At 40.3% G+C, this 16,653-nt stretch overlaps 1 protein-coding gene across 1 annotated transcript; it reads right to left on the bottom strand.

Annotated features, from left to right (window-relative positions):
* Window positions 1–5,704: 5,704 nt before the first annotated feature.
* On the bottom strand, window positions 5,705–13,257 carry LOC142844904 (olfactory receptor 4F6-like). Its single transcript, XM_075963683.1, has 2 exons — window positions 13,221–13,257; window positions 5,705–6,648 (listed from the first exon to the last, which is right to left on the bottom strand). Exons 1-2 carry the CDS (start codon window positions 13,255–13,257, stop codon window positions 5,705–5,707), a joined length of 981 nt encoding a protein of 326 aa, XP_075819798.1.
* Window positions 13,258–16,653: the final 3,396 nt, after the last annotated feature.

Raw genomic sequence — 16,653 nt, 5'->3', positions numbered from 1 at the left:
TATTCTGTAAGCATCTTGTACTTTATATTTATGTCCTTCTTAAGGTTAGGTAATTTTTCTTCTGTCATGTTGTTAAAAATATTTTCTGAACCTTAGAGCTGACATTGTTTTTTTCCTATTCCTACTATCCCTTTGCTTGATCTTTTCATAGTGTCCAAAACTTCCTGAATGTTTTGTGTCAGGAATTTTTTTAGATTTTATGTTTTCATTGACCAATGTATCATTTTCTTCTATTGTATCTTCTATGTCTGAGAATCTCTCTTCTGTCTCCTGTCTCCTCTTGGTGAAGCTTGTGTCTGCAGTTCCTGTTCACTCCAGGATTTCCTCAGTTTGTGTTTTCTTTACTGATTCGATTTCCATTTTCAGGTCTTGAACAGTTTCATTGATTTCCTTCACCTGTGTTTTTTTTTTTTTCCCTTAGCTTTCTCATTTGTTTGTGTTTTCCTGGGTTTTATTAAGAGATTTATTAATTTCCTTCAAATGTTTGCGTTTCCCTGGATTTCTTTTTGTGTTTTGTTTTGTTTTGTTTTGTTTTGTTTGTGTTTTTGGTTTTTCAATTCAGGGTTTCTCTGTGGCTTTGGAGCCTGTCCTGGAACTAGGTCTTGTAGGCCAGCCTGGTCTCGAACTCACAGAGATCTGCCTGCCTCTGCCTCCCGAGTGCTGGGATTAAAGGCGTATGCCACCACCGCCCAGCTCCCTCGATTTCTTTAGAGATTTATTTATTTCTTGTTTAAGGACCTCTATTATCTTCATAAAGTTGGTTTTAAGGTCATTTTCTTGTGCTTCAGCTGTGTTGGAATATTCAGGGTTCACTGTAGTAGGATAGGTGGCCTCTAGTGGTGACATACTGCATTGTCTGTTGTTGATTGTGTTCTTAGGTTGGCCTCTAGGTGTCTGGATTTATGTGTCAATGTCCCAGTTTATCTTTGTGGGATTGGTGTTTCTGTCCCGGCTTTCTCTCTCCTCTCTGGCCTGACTTGCCTGTGGCTCTGGTGCCCGGAGAGTTGTTGGGGAAAGCTGGGCCATTTCTGAGGAATGTTGGAGATGTACAGGTAGGGTCTTACCTGAGGTTGATGGTACTGGCATGGCCTCTGGTAGAGCAGGGGTTTTCTGTCAGGGTCGGGATATGGACTCAGCTTGATTTCTTATAGAACTGAGGGCCATCAGCCCAAGAATGGCACAACCAAGAGTGGGCTGGATCCTGCCCATCAAGCACTAATTGTGAGAATGCTTATAGCCAGATTTACGAAGGCATTTTCTTCATTGAGGTTTCCTTCTTTCAAATAATTCCAGCTTGATAGAAAACTGACCAGCACAATTAACCTCTTGTCAGCTTTCCACACATATACAACACTGTTAAGCTCTTTTCTTTCCTTTTTTTTTAATTTTTCCTCTACCCTAAGGCCACACATTGACATCACATGACAATGTAAACATTCTTAAATTTAAAGACCCACAGTCTTTTAAAATACACTTAAAAATTCAGTCTCTTTAAAATTCAAAGTCTTGGGGTAAGGTTGAAATCTGGTGCAAGGGAAACTCCCACTAATCTACAAGGGTGACCCCAGCTAAGGCTCCTAGCAATGGTGGATAGGTAGCCTGAAGTGGCCTCCACCTGTAATCAACTGATGAAATCAAATACCCAAATCCACAGCCAAGCACACAGCCAGGCACCAAGCACGAGTTCTGGAATCATGCTGAAGAGAGAGAGAGGAATGATTGCACAAGCTAGGAATAATTGTGCCAAGGTCATCACAAAGGAACCCATAGAAACAACTTACCTGTGCTCATTGGAGCTCACAGAGTCTGGAACAACAGTTAGGCAACCTGCATGGAAGTGACCCAGGCCCACACTATGTGTGACAGTTGTGTAGCTTTATATACTTGTGGGCCTCCTGGTGCTGGAAGTCTGGCCTGTACACAATGCTTTGCTGACTTCAGGGAGCCTAATCCTCATACGGCGTTGCCTTGCACAGCCTTCATACAAGGGGGAACTGAGTCCTACCTCAACTTGATATGCCATGCTTCATTGACACCCATGGGAGGCCTGTCACCCTTTCTACAGAAACAGAGGAGGAGTAGATTAAGGAGTGGAGTTGGGTGAGGTAACGGGAGGAGAAGATGGTGGGGAAACTTTGGTCTGGATATAAAATAAATGAATACCTTTAATTAACAGTAAAAATTAAAAAATTATAAGTCTTTTAAAAATCAAAATCTCTCAACTGTGGTTTTTTGTGAAATCAAAATTAAATTAAATTTTTTTTCTTCAAGTGGGAGAACAGGGCACAACCACACTCTGGACAGAGCAAAACCATATCCAGAAAGTTGACACTTCTGGGGTTCACTCATGATCTTCTGGACTCCTTCATGGGCTTGGTCTCTTCTCTGGCTCTGCCCTCTGCAGCAAACACACCTTGTCTTCTCTGCTCAGGCTGGCTCCAATCCACTTCTGATGCTGTTTTTAGTGGTCAGCCCATGGTGCCGGCATCTTCAAAATCCAGGGGCTTTCTGCTGCAACTGGGCTGTACTTTCATCCCTAGGCTCTCCTGGGCTCTCTTCAGGGACTCTAACCCTGCCACACAGTGACAAAGGGAAACTGCTCTCTATGACCAATGCACACCTTCAAAAACAGCACTGCCTGGGCGAATCTTATACTGCCAAGTTCAGTTGCCAGGACAAGGTACAACCTTGTCATGTCAGGAAAACTTTCCACAAGAGTTCACCTCAAGGATGCTGGTTTCTTCTTACCCAGCACTAATTTCTCAGCCCCAGCTGAGCAGCATCAACTGTTCCATGGAAGAAAAGTTTTTATTTTGGTGTTCTGGTATCTTGTTAATTACAGCTGAGTCTTTAGTCCCAGCTAATTAGCTAACTTCAGAATCTTAATTCAATACAGTGAATGCCCTTGATAAACATCCCTCTGAGACTTCACATGCCAGGCCTCTGTGGTCTGCTGTACTTTCAACATGCATCTTGTCCAAGCTCCTACAGAAGAGCTCACTGTGTGTTAACACTCAGTGGCTTTGTAGCCTAAGGTCCCAAAATCTTTCTATAATCCTCCTCAAAAACTACCTGTTCAAGTCTGTCGCAGCCATACCTCATAATCCTGGTACAATTTCTATCCTATTAGGGTTTCTACTGCTGTAATGAAACACCATAACCTAAAAGCAAGTTGGGAAGGAAAGGGTTTATTTAGTTTATACTTCCATTATTGAAAAAAGCCAGGACAGGAACTCAAGGAGCCCAGGAACCTGGAGGCACAAGCTGATGAAGAAGCTTACTGTCTTTCTCCTCCTGGCTCGCTTTCTTATGGAATCCAGAATCTCCAGCCCAATAATGGCACCAGGGACAATGGGCTGAACCCTTCTTCATCAATCACTAACTCAGAAAAATGCCTATAGCCAGATCTTATGGAGGCGTTTTCCCCACTGAGTTTCTCTCCTTTAGATAACTCTAGCTCGTGTCATGTTGACACAAATGTAGTTAGCATGAGTTATAAGGAGACTCTGCACCAACTTTGAGTGTTGATGAATCAGAACTAATTTTAACAAGGCTTGAAAACAGAGAAATAAAGGAAGTAACTTCAAGGTGAGTATCATTAAAAATGAGTAAAAAGCCAAAGTGAGCATTTGTTGAATGAAATCCAGTATTTGATAAACATGGAAAACCCAACGAGAATACTATAAATGGACGTGTCAGTGAAAAACCATTTGGAGAGCACATCAGACAACTAAGGAAATCAAATCTTGGATGAGAAATGGCAGGAAAGGAGCAGCAATCCATCAAAATAGATTTAATATTTGTACTGTCCTTGTGTTAATTTTAATCACCATGGAGCAAATACTTAGGATAAAGACTTACTTAACAAGGAAACTAAGTCAAATTATAGCTAATGCTAAATCCAAAGCCCTATGATCTGCTTTAAGGTGAGTAGTTTTCTAAAAACTGCAGTGTTCACAGAATCTTCTAACTCAAAGGAAGCTTATTTCTTCTCTGATGCAGGTGCTGGGTTTGCCAACTTTCCTTCTTGGCAGTTCCTCCTTTTGTACTCTATTCAGGGGTTCTCAATCTTCCAAATGATCTGACCCATTAATACAGTTCCTCATGTTGCTGTGACTCCCAACCATAAAATTATTTCATTGCTACTTTGTAACTGCAATTTCGCTACTGTTAGGATGTAAATATCTGATATGTGACCTCTGTAGAGTTGAGACCCGTGGTTTGAGACTGCTGTTCCATTACTCCTGTATGACACCTCAGTTTCCTTGATTCCATTCCAAATGAGAAGTCACACCCTCCTGAGAGACCTGTACTGGACATGGCTCCTGTGCCTCAGGGCCGTGTTCAGCTCTGTACATCTTTCTTTAAACTGACACACTGGTGTCATCAGACAACCCAATCCTCCCATTCTTCTACAAGCTTTCAATCATTCTGCTGATATATTTAAAGTTTTAATAATTTTGATACTTTCTCCTTATTTATTTTCCTATCCCTATGTGTGCATTCTGTTTCCTGTCTTTCTATAAATGCTACTTCTGTGATTATACATTTATATCTCTCTCAAAAACTACTCAACACTTGTTAAAAATGAAAACGTCATAAATTTTGTTTGATTTTATTTGAAATATAGTTTGATTTCATTTGTGATAATAGAATAGGGTAGCACCTTACTTTAAAGTTGAATGATTGGTCTGATGATCTAAATGGAGAATGTTAGCTTCATGATGAGAAAAATTCCGATTAAAATACAACTCAAAGGAAAAGGCAAATTTGGGAAGAGGATGCTTTTCATTACATTCGCTTTATTTTTTTCTTTCCTTCTCCTTGCTTTTGTTTGGTTTTGCTTAAACTCAACTGTTTAGAAATGGAGTTTGACCATGAAGGCTCCTTTAGCACTCTGAGCCCTCTCTGGTCTGGTCTGTGCTGCTGGGAACTCATCTGAAGCAATGGCTTCCCTTGAAAGTCATTCAGTGGAGTTTTATATTGAGTCAACAGTTCTTCATATTAAAGTTTGTCTTTTCAAAAAAATGATGCAGTTTCAGTCTTACTGGTCTTTGAGGAAGCAGATTAGTAAATAAATGATTGATAAACTGAAGGGGTAGAAAATAAATGATCAAAATAGTAAAAAAATCAGAGGAAGTAGAAACTATAAGAATTAAATTTGAAAACAATCTCAAGATTGGAAAGATAAATAGGTAAAAAAAAATCACGTACCGATTTTTACAAGTTTATCATTATTGCATTCATCATTATACCCATGCAGTATTATTGGTGAGGAATGACATGCACAAACTTTAATTTTTTAGTACATATGTTTTTATTAAGATAGATGATTCTATTTCATGTGTATGAGTGATTTGCTTGCAAGTATGCATGTATACCAATGAATGCTGCCTTTAGCAGAGGCCAGAAGTGGCAATTTGACTCATTTAAACTGGAATTACAGACAGTTTGTGAACCTTCATGTGGGCTCTGGAAACCAATTCTTGGTCCTATGTAAAAACACTGACTGATCTAAACTATTGAGCAATCTCTCTAGTCCATCATGTCTCTTACAGAAACTATTTATTAGTTGGTATTTTACTTTTGGGGAAAGCAAGTGAAGGCATATCAAATTTTGGTACACAAAACATTCTGGATAAATACAACACAGTCAATGTAGCAATATCCATCTGAAATTCTAATATAATTTGTGTGCTTTATATTAAGAAATTTTATTGTAATTAATAAACTGACTACATTGTCTTCTCATTGCCACCTTCATCTCTTTATTCCTAAGTGTATAGATCACTGGGTTTAGAAAAGGGGTAATAACTGCATCAAAGAGAGCAAGAAATTTATCTAGATGTGATGTTGGAAATGGCCACACGTAGAAGAAGATTATTGGTCCAAAGAACAAAATGACCACCATGACATGAGCTGACAGAGTGGAGAGGGCCTTAGATAAACTATCCAAAGATTTCTTTTGAACAGTCATCAAAATAAACACATAGGAGATGATCAGAATTAAAAAGGAGGCCACAGAAATGAACCCACTATTGGCAGTAACCATGAACCCCAAGGTGTATGTGTCCATACAAGCCAGTTTAATAAACCAAGGGAGGTCACAGAAAAAGCTGTCTAGTTCATTAGGGCCACAGAAGGGTAAGTCTATGACAAAAATCAACTGAGTCACTGAGTGAATGAAGCCAGTAATCCAGGAAGCAACTAAAACCAAAATGCACTTTTTTGGACTCATGATAGTCAAGTAGTGCAGGGGCTTACATATGGCAACATATCGGTCAAAAGCCATGGCTATGAGCAGCACCATCTCAGTGCCTCCAACTGCATGGATTAGGAAGATCTGAGTGATACAGCCCCCAAAAGAGATGGTTTTGTGCCTTCTGAAAAGGTCGTAAATCATTTTTGGTGCTGTGGAGGAGCTAAATATCAAGTCGAGAAAGGAAAGATTGGCTAAGAGGAAGTACATAGGGGACTGTAAATGGGGGTCTAAAGTCACAGTTAGCACAATGAGAAAATTCCCCAACAGACTTGCCATGTAGAACATACAGGAAAAGAGGAAGAGGAAGAGCTGGGTTGTCCATGAGTTGGAGAGTCCCAGGAAGACAATTTCAGATACTACAGAGCAGTTTGCTTCACCCATTGACTCTTTTGGCTGTGACAACTCTCATGTCATCTGAAACAGGAGAGCAAGGAGAAACTCTGGTTTAGGACGAGCAATGCTTAATTGACAAAGTCACATGAATGATTAATATGCCGTTGGAGATAGTTTAAGTAAAAGCTTGGAGAATTCTGAGCACAGGAGAAATAGCCTTCTCCATGTAAGAATTCCCCAGTTGTTGACTCAATATGAAGTGGTCAGCCCTGAAATTATATACTTGCAAGTAACATTATATGTACTGAGCAGATTGTACTTATGTATTTATGAGTATATGTATGTAGAATCAATGAAAGGAAAGATGTCATGAGCTTGAAACAAAGCAAGGGGCAAATACATGGATGCAATCAGAGGGAGGTAAGTGACATAATTATAATTTCAAAATATAAAAAAATAAGATGTGCTTCTTCCAGGTCAAATAAATGCAATTAATATTCCTGACATAGACCGTTGTTAAAAAAAATACTAAACTAATTAACTCTTTCACTTACTTGGATAACATATTTCTTTTATTTTAAAAATCCAATTTTGTAGTCATATTTTTGAGTTGACTCTGAGCTAAAGGCTTTTTGGATATTAAATGTGAAGAAATTGTTAAGTGATGGTGGTATTCACAACTGGAACATTCTTTAATATATACTAATATTAAATATATGATTACATTAAATGCCCATATACACATTTCCAGGCAAGAGATGGGCATTTCTCTTATCTCTATATTGAGATGACAAGGTGAAAAAATTGGGCAAAGGATGCAGGTTTATGGCACTCATTGTGTGACTTGGAGAAATTAAAAAAGGGCATGAATACTCTGGAGCAGATTCTGTCTGATACTCAGTTGTGGAAAAAAAAATGATAAACATCAAGTGAAAGAGGCAACCAGAATGAGGGCAGTATGTCATGATCCTCCACACAGAAGTGAGAACGAACATGTCAGAGGATCTGGTGAGGACCTGTCTCTTTGTAGGTAAATACTCCTAAGTTCATTCACAACTAAACATATGGAAAAATAGCAACATAACAGCCTTTTATTATTATTTAGACAGGTATTTAAATATTTGACAAAATACAAGGTTTGGTGGAGAAGCAAGCATTCTCACATCTGTTAGCAGAGAAAGCAAGAGGTTAGGTTTCAAATGCCGTCTGAGTTTTTACATAAGTGTTTTTGCATTGGTTCAGCACTTATGTCTTTAAGATTGAAAATTCTAGAGTGTATTCATGTGTATGTTTCTGTGAATAAGGTAGACAGTGAAAGAACATTTTTTTTGTTATTTTGGCTAAAGTACTGTTTTCAAGCTCAATGTCTTGAAAATGCCTTCCATGAAAGTAGAGACATAACATTGACCAGCTGGAATAATGTCCACAAACAATGTCCACACTTGCTTATTACATTTTTACAAACTATAGTAACTTATTCCCTTTTAAACCATTGTTAACTTGAAAGTTTAAAAATTGCAATATTCTAAGAAGAGTTATTCACCTAGGTCCTGTGTCACATTAAATTTAATTTAAAAATCTGGAAATCAGCTGTGGACATAGTTGGTGGACTGTCGAGCTGGTTAATTCTCTGCATCTATTTAAATCTCAGTTCCCCAGGTGTGAAACTTGCTATTTGTTTCTCAGAATGACTATGCTTTAAAGGAGGGCAGAACTGGGACTGAAGCTGATGCTAGGACAGGGGTCGCTCTTCTCAAATTGACAACGGGCATCATTGAGAGGCCAACATCCACAAACTCACTGAATGTAGAGAGTTTGAGCTCGTGCCTGTCTGGAGCCTTCACTTGTATGTTCTAGTCTCTCTGGTGAGGGAAGGTACTCTGAAGGGTACTGAAAGAGAAACATGGACACCAAACCAGTCACAAAATCCTCAATGTAAAATCTGTCCTGCTTGCCAGGTGTGCTGGGGCCATGGTGGCACAGAACTTGTGAGAAGAGCCAACCAATGTCTGATGTCAATGCCATGAGAGAGAGTCCATGCCTTATATTGTGTGGGATGGTTAAGAATCAGAGACTTAGGGCAGAATCAAAATGAATGGGGAAAAATCATTAAAATGATTACTAATAATATTCTTCTCTAATCATAGATTGATGCCTTGTTCAGTCAGTATCTGAGAAGCTTCCTCTGGTAGATGAGAGTGAGTGCTCAACCACAGCAGACAAAACGCAGGAGGAAGAGTCTAAATTGAGGGCCTTCATCAGGTCCGTCCCCTCTGCACTTGGGGAAGGGAAGAAAGATTGTAGGAATCAGAGAGGCTGGAGGATGCAAGGAGAGCATGAGCCACTGAACCAATTAAGTGGATGCATATGGCCTCAGAGAGACTGAAGTGGGAAGTATGGGGTTTGCACGGCTCCTCACCAGGTTCTCTGTGTGTGTTAAGGTGTTTTTGTGGGACTTTTAACACTGAGCGTGTATCTCTGACCCCTTTGCCTGCTCTTAGGACTCTCTTCTTTCACAGGGTTGCCTTGTCCAGCCTCCATTTGAGGGCTTTTGCCTTGTCTTATTGTACCTTGCTTTGTCATGTTTGGTTGGTGTCTCTTGGAACCTACTCCCTCCTGCAGGGAACCAAAGGCAGAGGGGACCTAGTGGAGAGGACCTGGGGAAGAAGATAGGTGAGGGAGTGGGGAACAGTCGAGGGAGAGAAAACTGACAGGTTGCATTGTCTGAGAGCAGAAATACATCTTCATTTAACAAAAGGGCAGAAAAGTAGTTTAAATCTAATACTTCAGTGAAAACAGATTGAAGACTGAATAGTGTTTATTAATGAGGATTCAGACCTCAGTTCCACTGTCTTACCTGTGTTCATCTGAGTGCAAGAGTCTGTGCTCACACTTCCGCTGCTATGTGTGAAGTGTAACAGGAAATGCCTCAGGGTTCTCTACAGAGTAGGGCATTCCCTCCTGTGCTCAGGGCAGCTCATCCTTTCCTGGGCCAACATCAACAGGCAATGGACTTTAAATCATGTGAAATTAGCATCGATGGAGCAGGCTGATAATGCTAGAGTTTTTGTTAAAATCACAAGTCAACATTTGAAACAGATCAGGAAAAGACTGGCTATTTACTTTTTCTTTTCAATTATTAAAAGATGTTGAAGTAAATTAGAAGTTTCTGGATAGTGCTGAAAAATTTCCTCAAGAGTTCAATATAATCACCAGAAGCTTCTCCACTGTATCCTCTTCCTGGGATGTACAGAGAGAGGTCAGGACATTGCTCAGTGTCCTAGAAGTTATGTAGAGAGGACATTAGACCTGCATGCTTTTACATGAGTCCTTAGTGCTCCTGGGACAGACTGGAAGGCTACTATCACCCCAGTGAAACTTTGCTGCATGTTTGTGACAGTCTTTTGATTCTAAACTAAGATAACAAAGGTCCACGAAGGGTGAGGACTCTGCTTAAGCCTTAGAACAAACTGTTGGAAAATCTGAGTAAGTGTGTTTCCCTCTTGGTCTCATCAGTCCAGATTTATTTATTATTTCATTCCACCTCCTTATTTTTCTATGATTGTCCTACACTTTGTGTCCTGCCTGTGGATCAAGGAATCACAATACATCACTTGGATGAAATTTTAAGAAGAGAAGGTTTTGAAGGTTTTATCACATAGTATAAATCAAGTTTTAATCAATTGTTTGCCAATCATCCCATATTGATGATACAATATGAGAATGTCTCTTAACAGCTTATTGTATATCTATATAAATATTGTATTTACAGTTAGAATTCAGCCCTTCAACATATCTATCTATCTATCTATCTATCTATCATCTATCTATCTATCTATCATCTATCTATCTATCTATCTATATGAACCCTAGCTTCTTTACTGTTTTCCAAAATTATTGATATTTTTCCCACCTGGCTACACTTCAATTCTTATTTTATTCCCTTTGTGGAACACACATGTAAGACTTCCATGAAAATGCCACTGGAGGAATATCTACCATGTTGAACACCTCATGGCTTTGCTCATTCCTCTGATTTGTATATTTTACTTGATATGTTGCAATTTCCACGTTGAATTTATTTTTATAGTTGATTAGGTTTTTCTTCTGCTCAATGTGTTTCCATTGAATTTCTGATTTTCTTCAAAGATAGTTCTATCAGTGGGATAGACAGAGGTGCAAGGAAGTGCTGGATAGGTAGGTCAGAACGAGCAAACACACACACACACACACGTATGATCACAGCCACATGCGTGTGCACTTACACAAAGTTCAAAAGTCAGCATCTGAGTCTTGCTGTGAGCCTATTGCTATTGCACTGCTGTATAAAAAAGGAACAAGTCGGGCCATTGAAAACGTGGTACTGCTGACAGAAGAGGACAGGAGAGCGATTGAATTAATTTCGTGGGGCTGTCGTAACAAACTCCCATGAACTGAGTTGCTTGAAACAGCAGAAATGTGCACCTGACCAGTGATCCCACTGCTGCCAATATCACCACCTCCATTCCATGTTGACCACCACTACCCACTCCCATGCAGCTGCTACCACCACCACCACCGCCGCTGCCACCATGGCTGCCTATATCCCTGTACTTTCTGTCCATTGAATGCACATCAATCTCCAATTATTTCTCAATTCTGTGGTCTCGATCCCTGGAACCAACATCTGTCGGGAGAGAGGTTTGTTTTTAGCTTGGTGTTTTATACGGCATATTCAGTTCACTGGGGTCCGTGACAGCCTGGTGGTGGAAGTTGGCCAGTACACAGAGGCGCACTGTGGCCACTTCTGTTTACATCTTGGCAGCTCAGAAGAGAGAGCTCAGGCTGGAGCTACAGGTGGATGTAACCTTTAAGGTGTCCTGCCGCCCATTTCTGCTAGCCAGGCTGCAAGTTGCAAAGGCCCCAGCACTTCCTAAGCAGTGCCAGCTAGCTGGAGATGGAGTTCAAGCACAGAAGCCTGTGTGTCAGGGTATTTCACACTTAATCCACAGCACCTGTGCTTTCAAGGAGGTTCTGAAGGGCAGTAACTACTGCTAGGCACAGCATGGTTTCTACACATAAAAGTGAAGTGTGGAAATTCATTATGACTCCATCTAGAAGCTCCCGTCGCATTTTTCAAGGGTTCTGACCCCTGATCTGGGCAGGGTAAATTTAAGGGAAAGCCCTCTTTTTTTTGGGGGGGGAGTAGGGGGAAGACAAGGGAAAGAGGAAGAAGGAGGGTAAATCTAAACAAAGTGTGATGATTCATATGCATGAAAATGTCATAAAGACCCCCCTTTTTGTACCCTCACTGACAAAAATTAATAACAAAATATAACCTCAAGTTCAGGGATAGAGAAAACTAGTTTGGAGAAGAGTGTGTGTTAGGTGGATTGAAGCCAGCAGTATGTATCTCATTTGCTTTGGGGATCATATGTATTTTCTGTTTATTTCAGAGGTAAGTTATAACAAGGAACAAAACTCTCCCGAGGAGCTGTTTTGTTAATTTTTAAATTTAGTTAAGAATATGAAGTGAATCATATGTAATAGACACCACTCTAGGAATAAGCACAAAAGATAGACGGCCTTACCTGGAATTTGGAATGTGGACTCCTCATCTCATGTCATTTTTTAAAAAAGATTTATTTATTTATTTATTTATTTATTTATTTATTATGTATACAGTGTTCTGTCTGTCTGTATGCTTGCTCACCAGAAGAGGGCACCAGATCTCATTATAGATGGCTGTGAGCCACCATGTGGTTGCTGGGAACTGAACTCAGGACCTCTGGAGGAGCAGTCTGTGCTTTTAACCTCTGAGCCACCTCTCCAGCCCCCCCCCCCATGTTATTTTTAATATATTTATGTTGAACTATTTTTGAAATCTTGATAATGGAAGCCACTCACTTAATAACAGTCTTGATTCTTTTTAGGGGATGAAATGGTTGGATTTTTCTTTGTGGTGTTAAATATTAATTATAGCACACCTTTTTCTACTTTCTAGGTATCTTAGAGTATCCTTGGAGGAGTTTGAGTTAGGAGAAAAACATCTGTTAAATTTTATTCTCAGGGGCTGGAGAGATGGCTCAGCGGTGAAGAGCACTGCTTGCTCTTCCAAAGGTCCTGAGTTCAATTCCTGGCAACCACATGGTGGCTCACAACCATCTGGAATGAGGTCTGGTGCCCTCTTCTGGCCTGCAGATATACACACAGACAGAATATTGTATACATAATAAATAAATAAATATTAAAAAATTATTCTCAACACCTTAAAATATTTAATATGGACTTGGGATGAGAGTTGAAGTTTTGGTTTGGTTTTTTGAGACAGGGTTTCTCTGGCTCTGTTGGAATGTTGTTTTGTAGACCAGCCTGGCCACGAACTCATGGGGATCCATCTGCCTCTGCCTCTTGAATACTGGTATTAAAGGATAGCACCATCACTGTCTGGTTGGGAGCTGAAGTTTTAAAAAGGGAGGGAGCATCTACACAAGGGTACACGAGAACTGGAGAAGGAGAATCCATCTCCGTGTTCTAAGTGTGTCGTAAGATGGTTACATCAGTTTCATCTTCTGGTGTTTGAGAAACTCAGACTAAAACAAACAAGCAAACAAACAAAAAATATAAACAAATGAACAAACAGAACCCCTCCAAAACAGTAACTGTTGTGAACTCTTGATCATCCTTTATTCCTCCAGGAGTCACCTCAAACCAGAGTCCTGGAATAATGGTCCCTGATCACTGTCTTTGAGTGGCTACTAAGTTTTCCATTTGCAGCGAACTTTGAAAAACATGAAAACAGTAAAGAACAAAGGGTCTTGGATTAGAGAGATGGCTCAGAGGTTAAGAGCACTGGCCGCTCTTGAGTTAAATTCCCAGCAACCACACGGCTGCTTTCAACCTTCTATAATGAGATCTGGTGCCCTCTTCTGGCACACAGTCACAAATGCAGGCAGGACACTGTTTACAAAATAAATAAACCTTAAAAAAAAAAAAGCAAATGGTCTTTCCTAATTAAGAAGTACTGAAGTCAGGGATGGTAATGCCTCCAGAAGATCCTTTATTGTATAGGATTGTTTTGGCTATCCTGGGTTTTTTGTTTTTCCATATAAAGTTGATTATTGTCCTCTCCAGATCTGTGAAGAATTTTGATGGGATCTTGATGGGGATTGCATTGAATCTATAAATTGCCTTTGGTAGAATTGCCATTTTTACTATGTTGATCCTCCCAATCCAAGAGCAAGGGATGTCCATCCATTTTTTGGTATCCTCTTCAATTTCTTTCTTCAATGCCTTAAAGTTCTTGTCAAATAGATCTTTCACTTCCTTGGTTAGATTTACCCCAAGATATTTTATGCTGTTTGTGGCTATCGTGAATGGAGAAGCTTCTCTGATTTCCCTCTCTGCTTCCATATCCTTTGAGTATAGGAGGGCGACTGATTTTTTGGAGTTGATCTTGTATCCTGCCACATTACTAAAGCTATTTATCAGCTGTAAAAGTTCTTTGGTGGAATTTTGGGGGTCGCTTATGTACACTATCATATCATCTGCGAGTAACGAAAGTTTAACTTCTTCCTTTCCAATTCGAATCCCCTTGATCCCATTATGCTGTCTTATTGCTATTGCCAAAACTTCCAGCACTATATTGAAGAGGTATGGCGAAAGTGGGCAGCCTTGTCGTGTTCCTAAGTTAAGCGGGATGGCTTTGAGTTTCTCTCCGTTTAATTTGATGTTAGCTGTCGGCTTGCTGTATATAGCTTTTATTATATTTAGGTATGACCCTTGTATCCCTAATCTCTCCAAGACTTTTAACATAAATGGATGTTGAATTTTGTCAAATGCTTTTTCAGCATCTAATGAAATGATCATATGGTTTTTTTCTTTCAGTTTATTTATATGATGGATTACATTGATAGATTTTCGTATGTTGAACCAGCCCTGCATCTCAGGAATGAAGCCTACTTGATCATAATGGATAATTTTTCGGATGTGTTCTTGGATTCGGTTTGCCAGTATTTTGTTGAGGATTTTTGCGTCGATATTCATGAGTGAGATCGGCCTGTAATTCTCTTTCCTGGTTGAGTCTTTGTGTGGTTTTGGTATCAGAGTAACTGTAGCTTCATAAAAGGAATTTGGTAATGACCCTTCTGTTTCTATATTGTGGAATACATTGAGGAGTATAGGTATTAGGTCTTCTTGGAAGTTCTGGTAGAATTCCGCATTGAAACCATCTGGCCCTGGGCTTTTTTTCCGAGCTACAGTAATGAAAACAGGGTGGTACTGGCATAAAAACAGAGAAGTCGACCAATGGAATCGTATAGAAGACCCGGACTTTATCCCACAAACCTATGAACACCTCATTTTCGATAAAGGAGCTAAAAGTATACATTGGAAGAAAGAAAGCATCTTCAACAAATGGTGCTGGCACAACTGGATGTCAACTTGTAGAAGAATGAAAATAGACCCATATCTATCACCGTGCACAAAACTCAAGTCCAAATGGATTAAAGACCTCAATATCAGCCCGAAAACACTGAATCTGATAGAAGAGAAAGTGGGCAATACCCTACAACAGATGGGCACAGGCGATCGCTTCTTAGGTATAACCCCAGAAGCACAGACATTAAGGGCAACATTGAATAAATGGGACCTACTAAAACTGAGGAGCTTCTGTAAAGCAAAGGACACTGTCACTAAGACACAAAGGCAACCTACTGACTGGGAGAAGATCTTCACCAACCCCGCAACAGACAAAGGTCTGATCTCCAAAATATATAGAGAACTCAAGAAACTAGACTTTAAAAGGCTAATTAACCCAATTAAAAAATGGGGCGCTGAACTGAACAGAGAATTCTCAACAGAAGAAGTTCAAATGGCCAAAAGACACTTAAGGTCATGCTCAACCTCCTTAGCGATCAGGGAAATGCAAATCAAAACAACTTTGAGATATCATCTTACACCTGTAAGATTGGCTAAAGTCAAAAACACCAAGGATAGCCTTTGCTGGAGAGGCTGTGGAGGAAGGGGTACCCTCATCCATTGCTGGTGGGAATGCAATCTTGTGCAACCACTTTGGAAGTCAGTGTTTCGGTTTCTCAGGAAATTCGGGATCAACCTACCCCTGGACCCAGCAATACCACTCTTGGGAATTTACCCAAGAGATGTTCTATCACATGTCAAAAGCATTTGTTCAACTATGTTCATAGCAGTATTATTTGTAATAGCCAGAACCTGGAAACAACCTAGATGCCCTTCAATGGAAGAATGGATGAAGAAAGTATGGAATATATACACACTAGAGTACTACGCTGCGGTAAAAAACAATGACTTCTCGAATTTTGCATGCAAATGGATGGAAATAGAAAACACTATCCTGAGTGAGGTATCCCAGACCCAAAAAGATGAACATGGGATGTACTCACTCATAATTGGTTTCTAGCCATAAATAGGGCTCACGGAGTCTACAATAGGCGAATCTAAAGAAGCTAAGTAAGAAGGTGAACCCAAGGAAAAACATATAGTTATCCTCTTGGATAAGGGAAGTAGACAAAATTGCCGGGGAGAAAAGTGGGATCTTGGGGGTGGGGTGGGATGGGGGTTAGGGGAGATGGGGAGAGAAAAGGTAGAAGGGAAGGAGGGGGGACTTAGGGAAACAGGAGGATCGGGTTAAAGGAAGGTTGGATAGGGGAGCACAGAACCACAATTCTTAGTTAAGGGACCCACTTTAGGGTGGGCAGGGGACCTGACCCTAGAGGGGCTCCCAGGTGCCCAAGCTGAGGTCCCCAGTTAGTTTCCTGGGCAGCTGAGGATAGGGAACCTGAAATGACCCTACCCTAGAGCAATACTGACGAATATATTGCATATCATCCTAGAACTTGCATCTGGCGATGGATGGAGATAGAGACAGAGACCCACACTGGAGCACTGGACTGAGCTCCCAAGGTCCCAATGAGGAGCAGAAAGAGTGAGAACATGAGCAAAGATGTCGGGACCACGAGGAGTGCACCCACCCACTGAGACAGTGGAGATGATCTACTGGGAGCTCACCAAGGCCAGCTGGACTGTTACCAGAAAAAGCA

This window comes from Microtus pennsylvanicus, chromosome 2 (genome assembly GCF_037038515.1).
Source record: "Microtus pennsylvanicus isolate mMicPen1 chromosome 2, mMicPen1.hap1, whole genome shotgun sequence".
Classification (NCBI taxonomy): Eukaryota; Metazoa; Chordata; class Mammalia; order Rodentia; family Cricetidae; genus Microtus; species Microtus pennsylvanicus.
The sequence above is the reverse complement of the archived record's forward strand: the minus strand, read 5'-3'. Positions and strand labels throughout refer to the sequence as shown.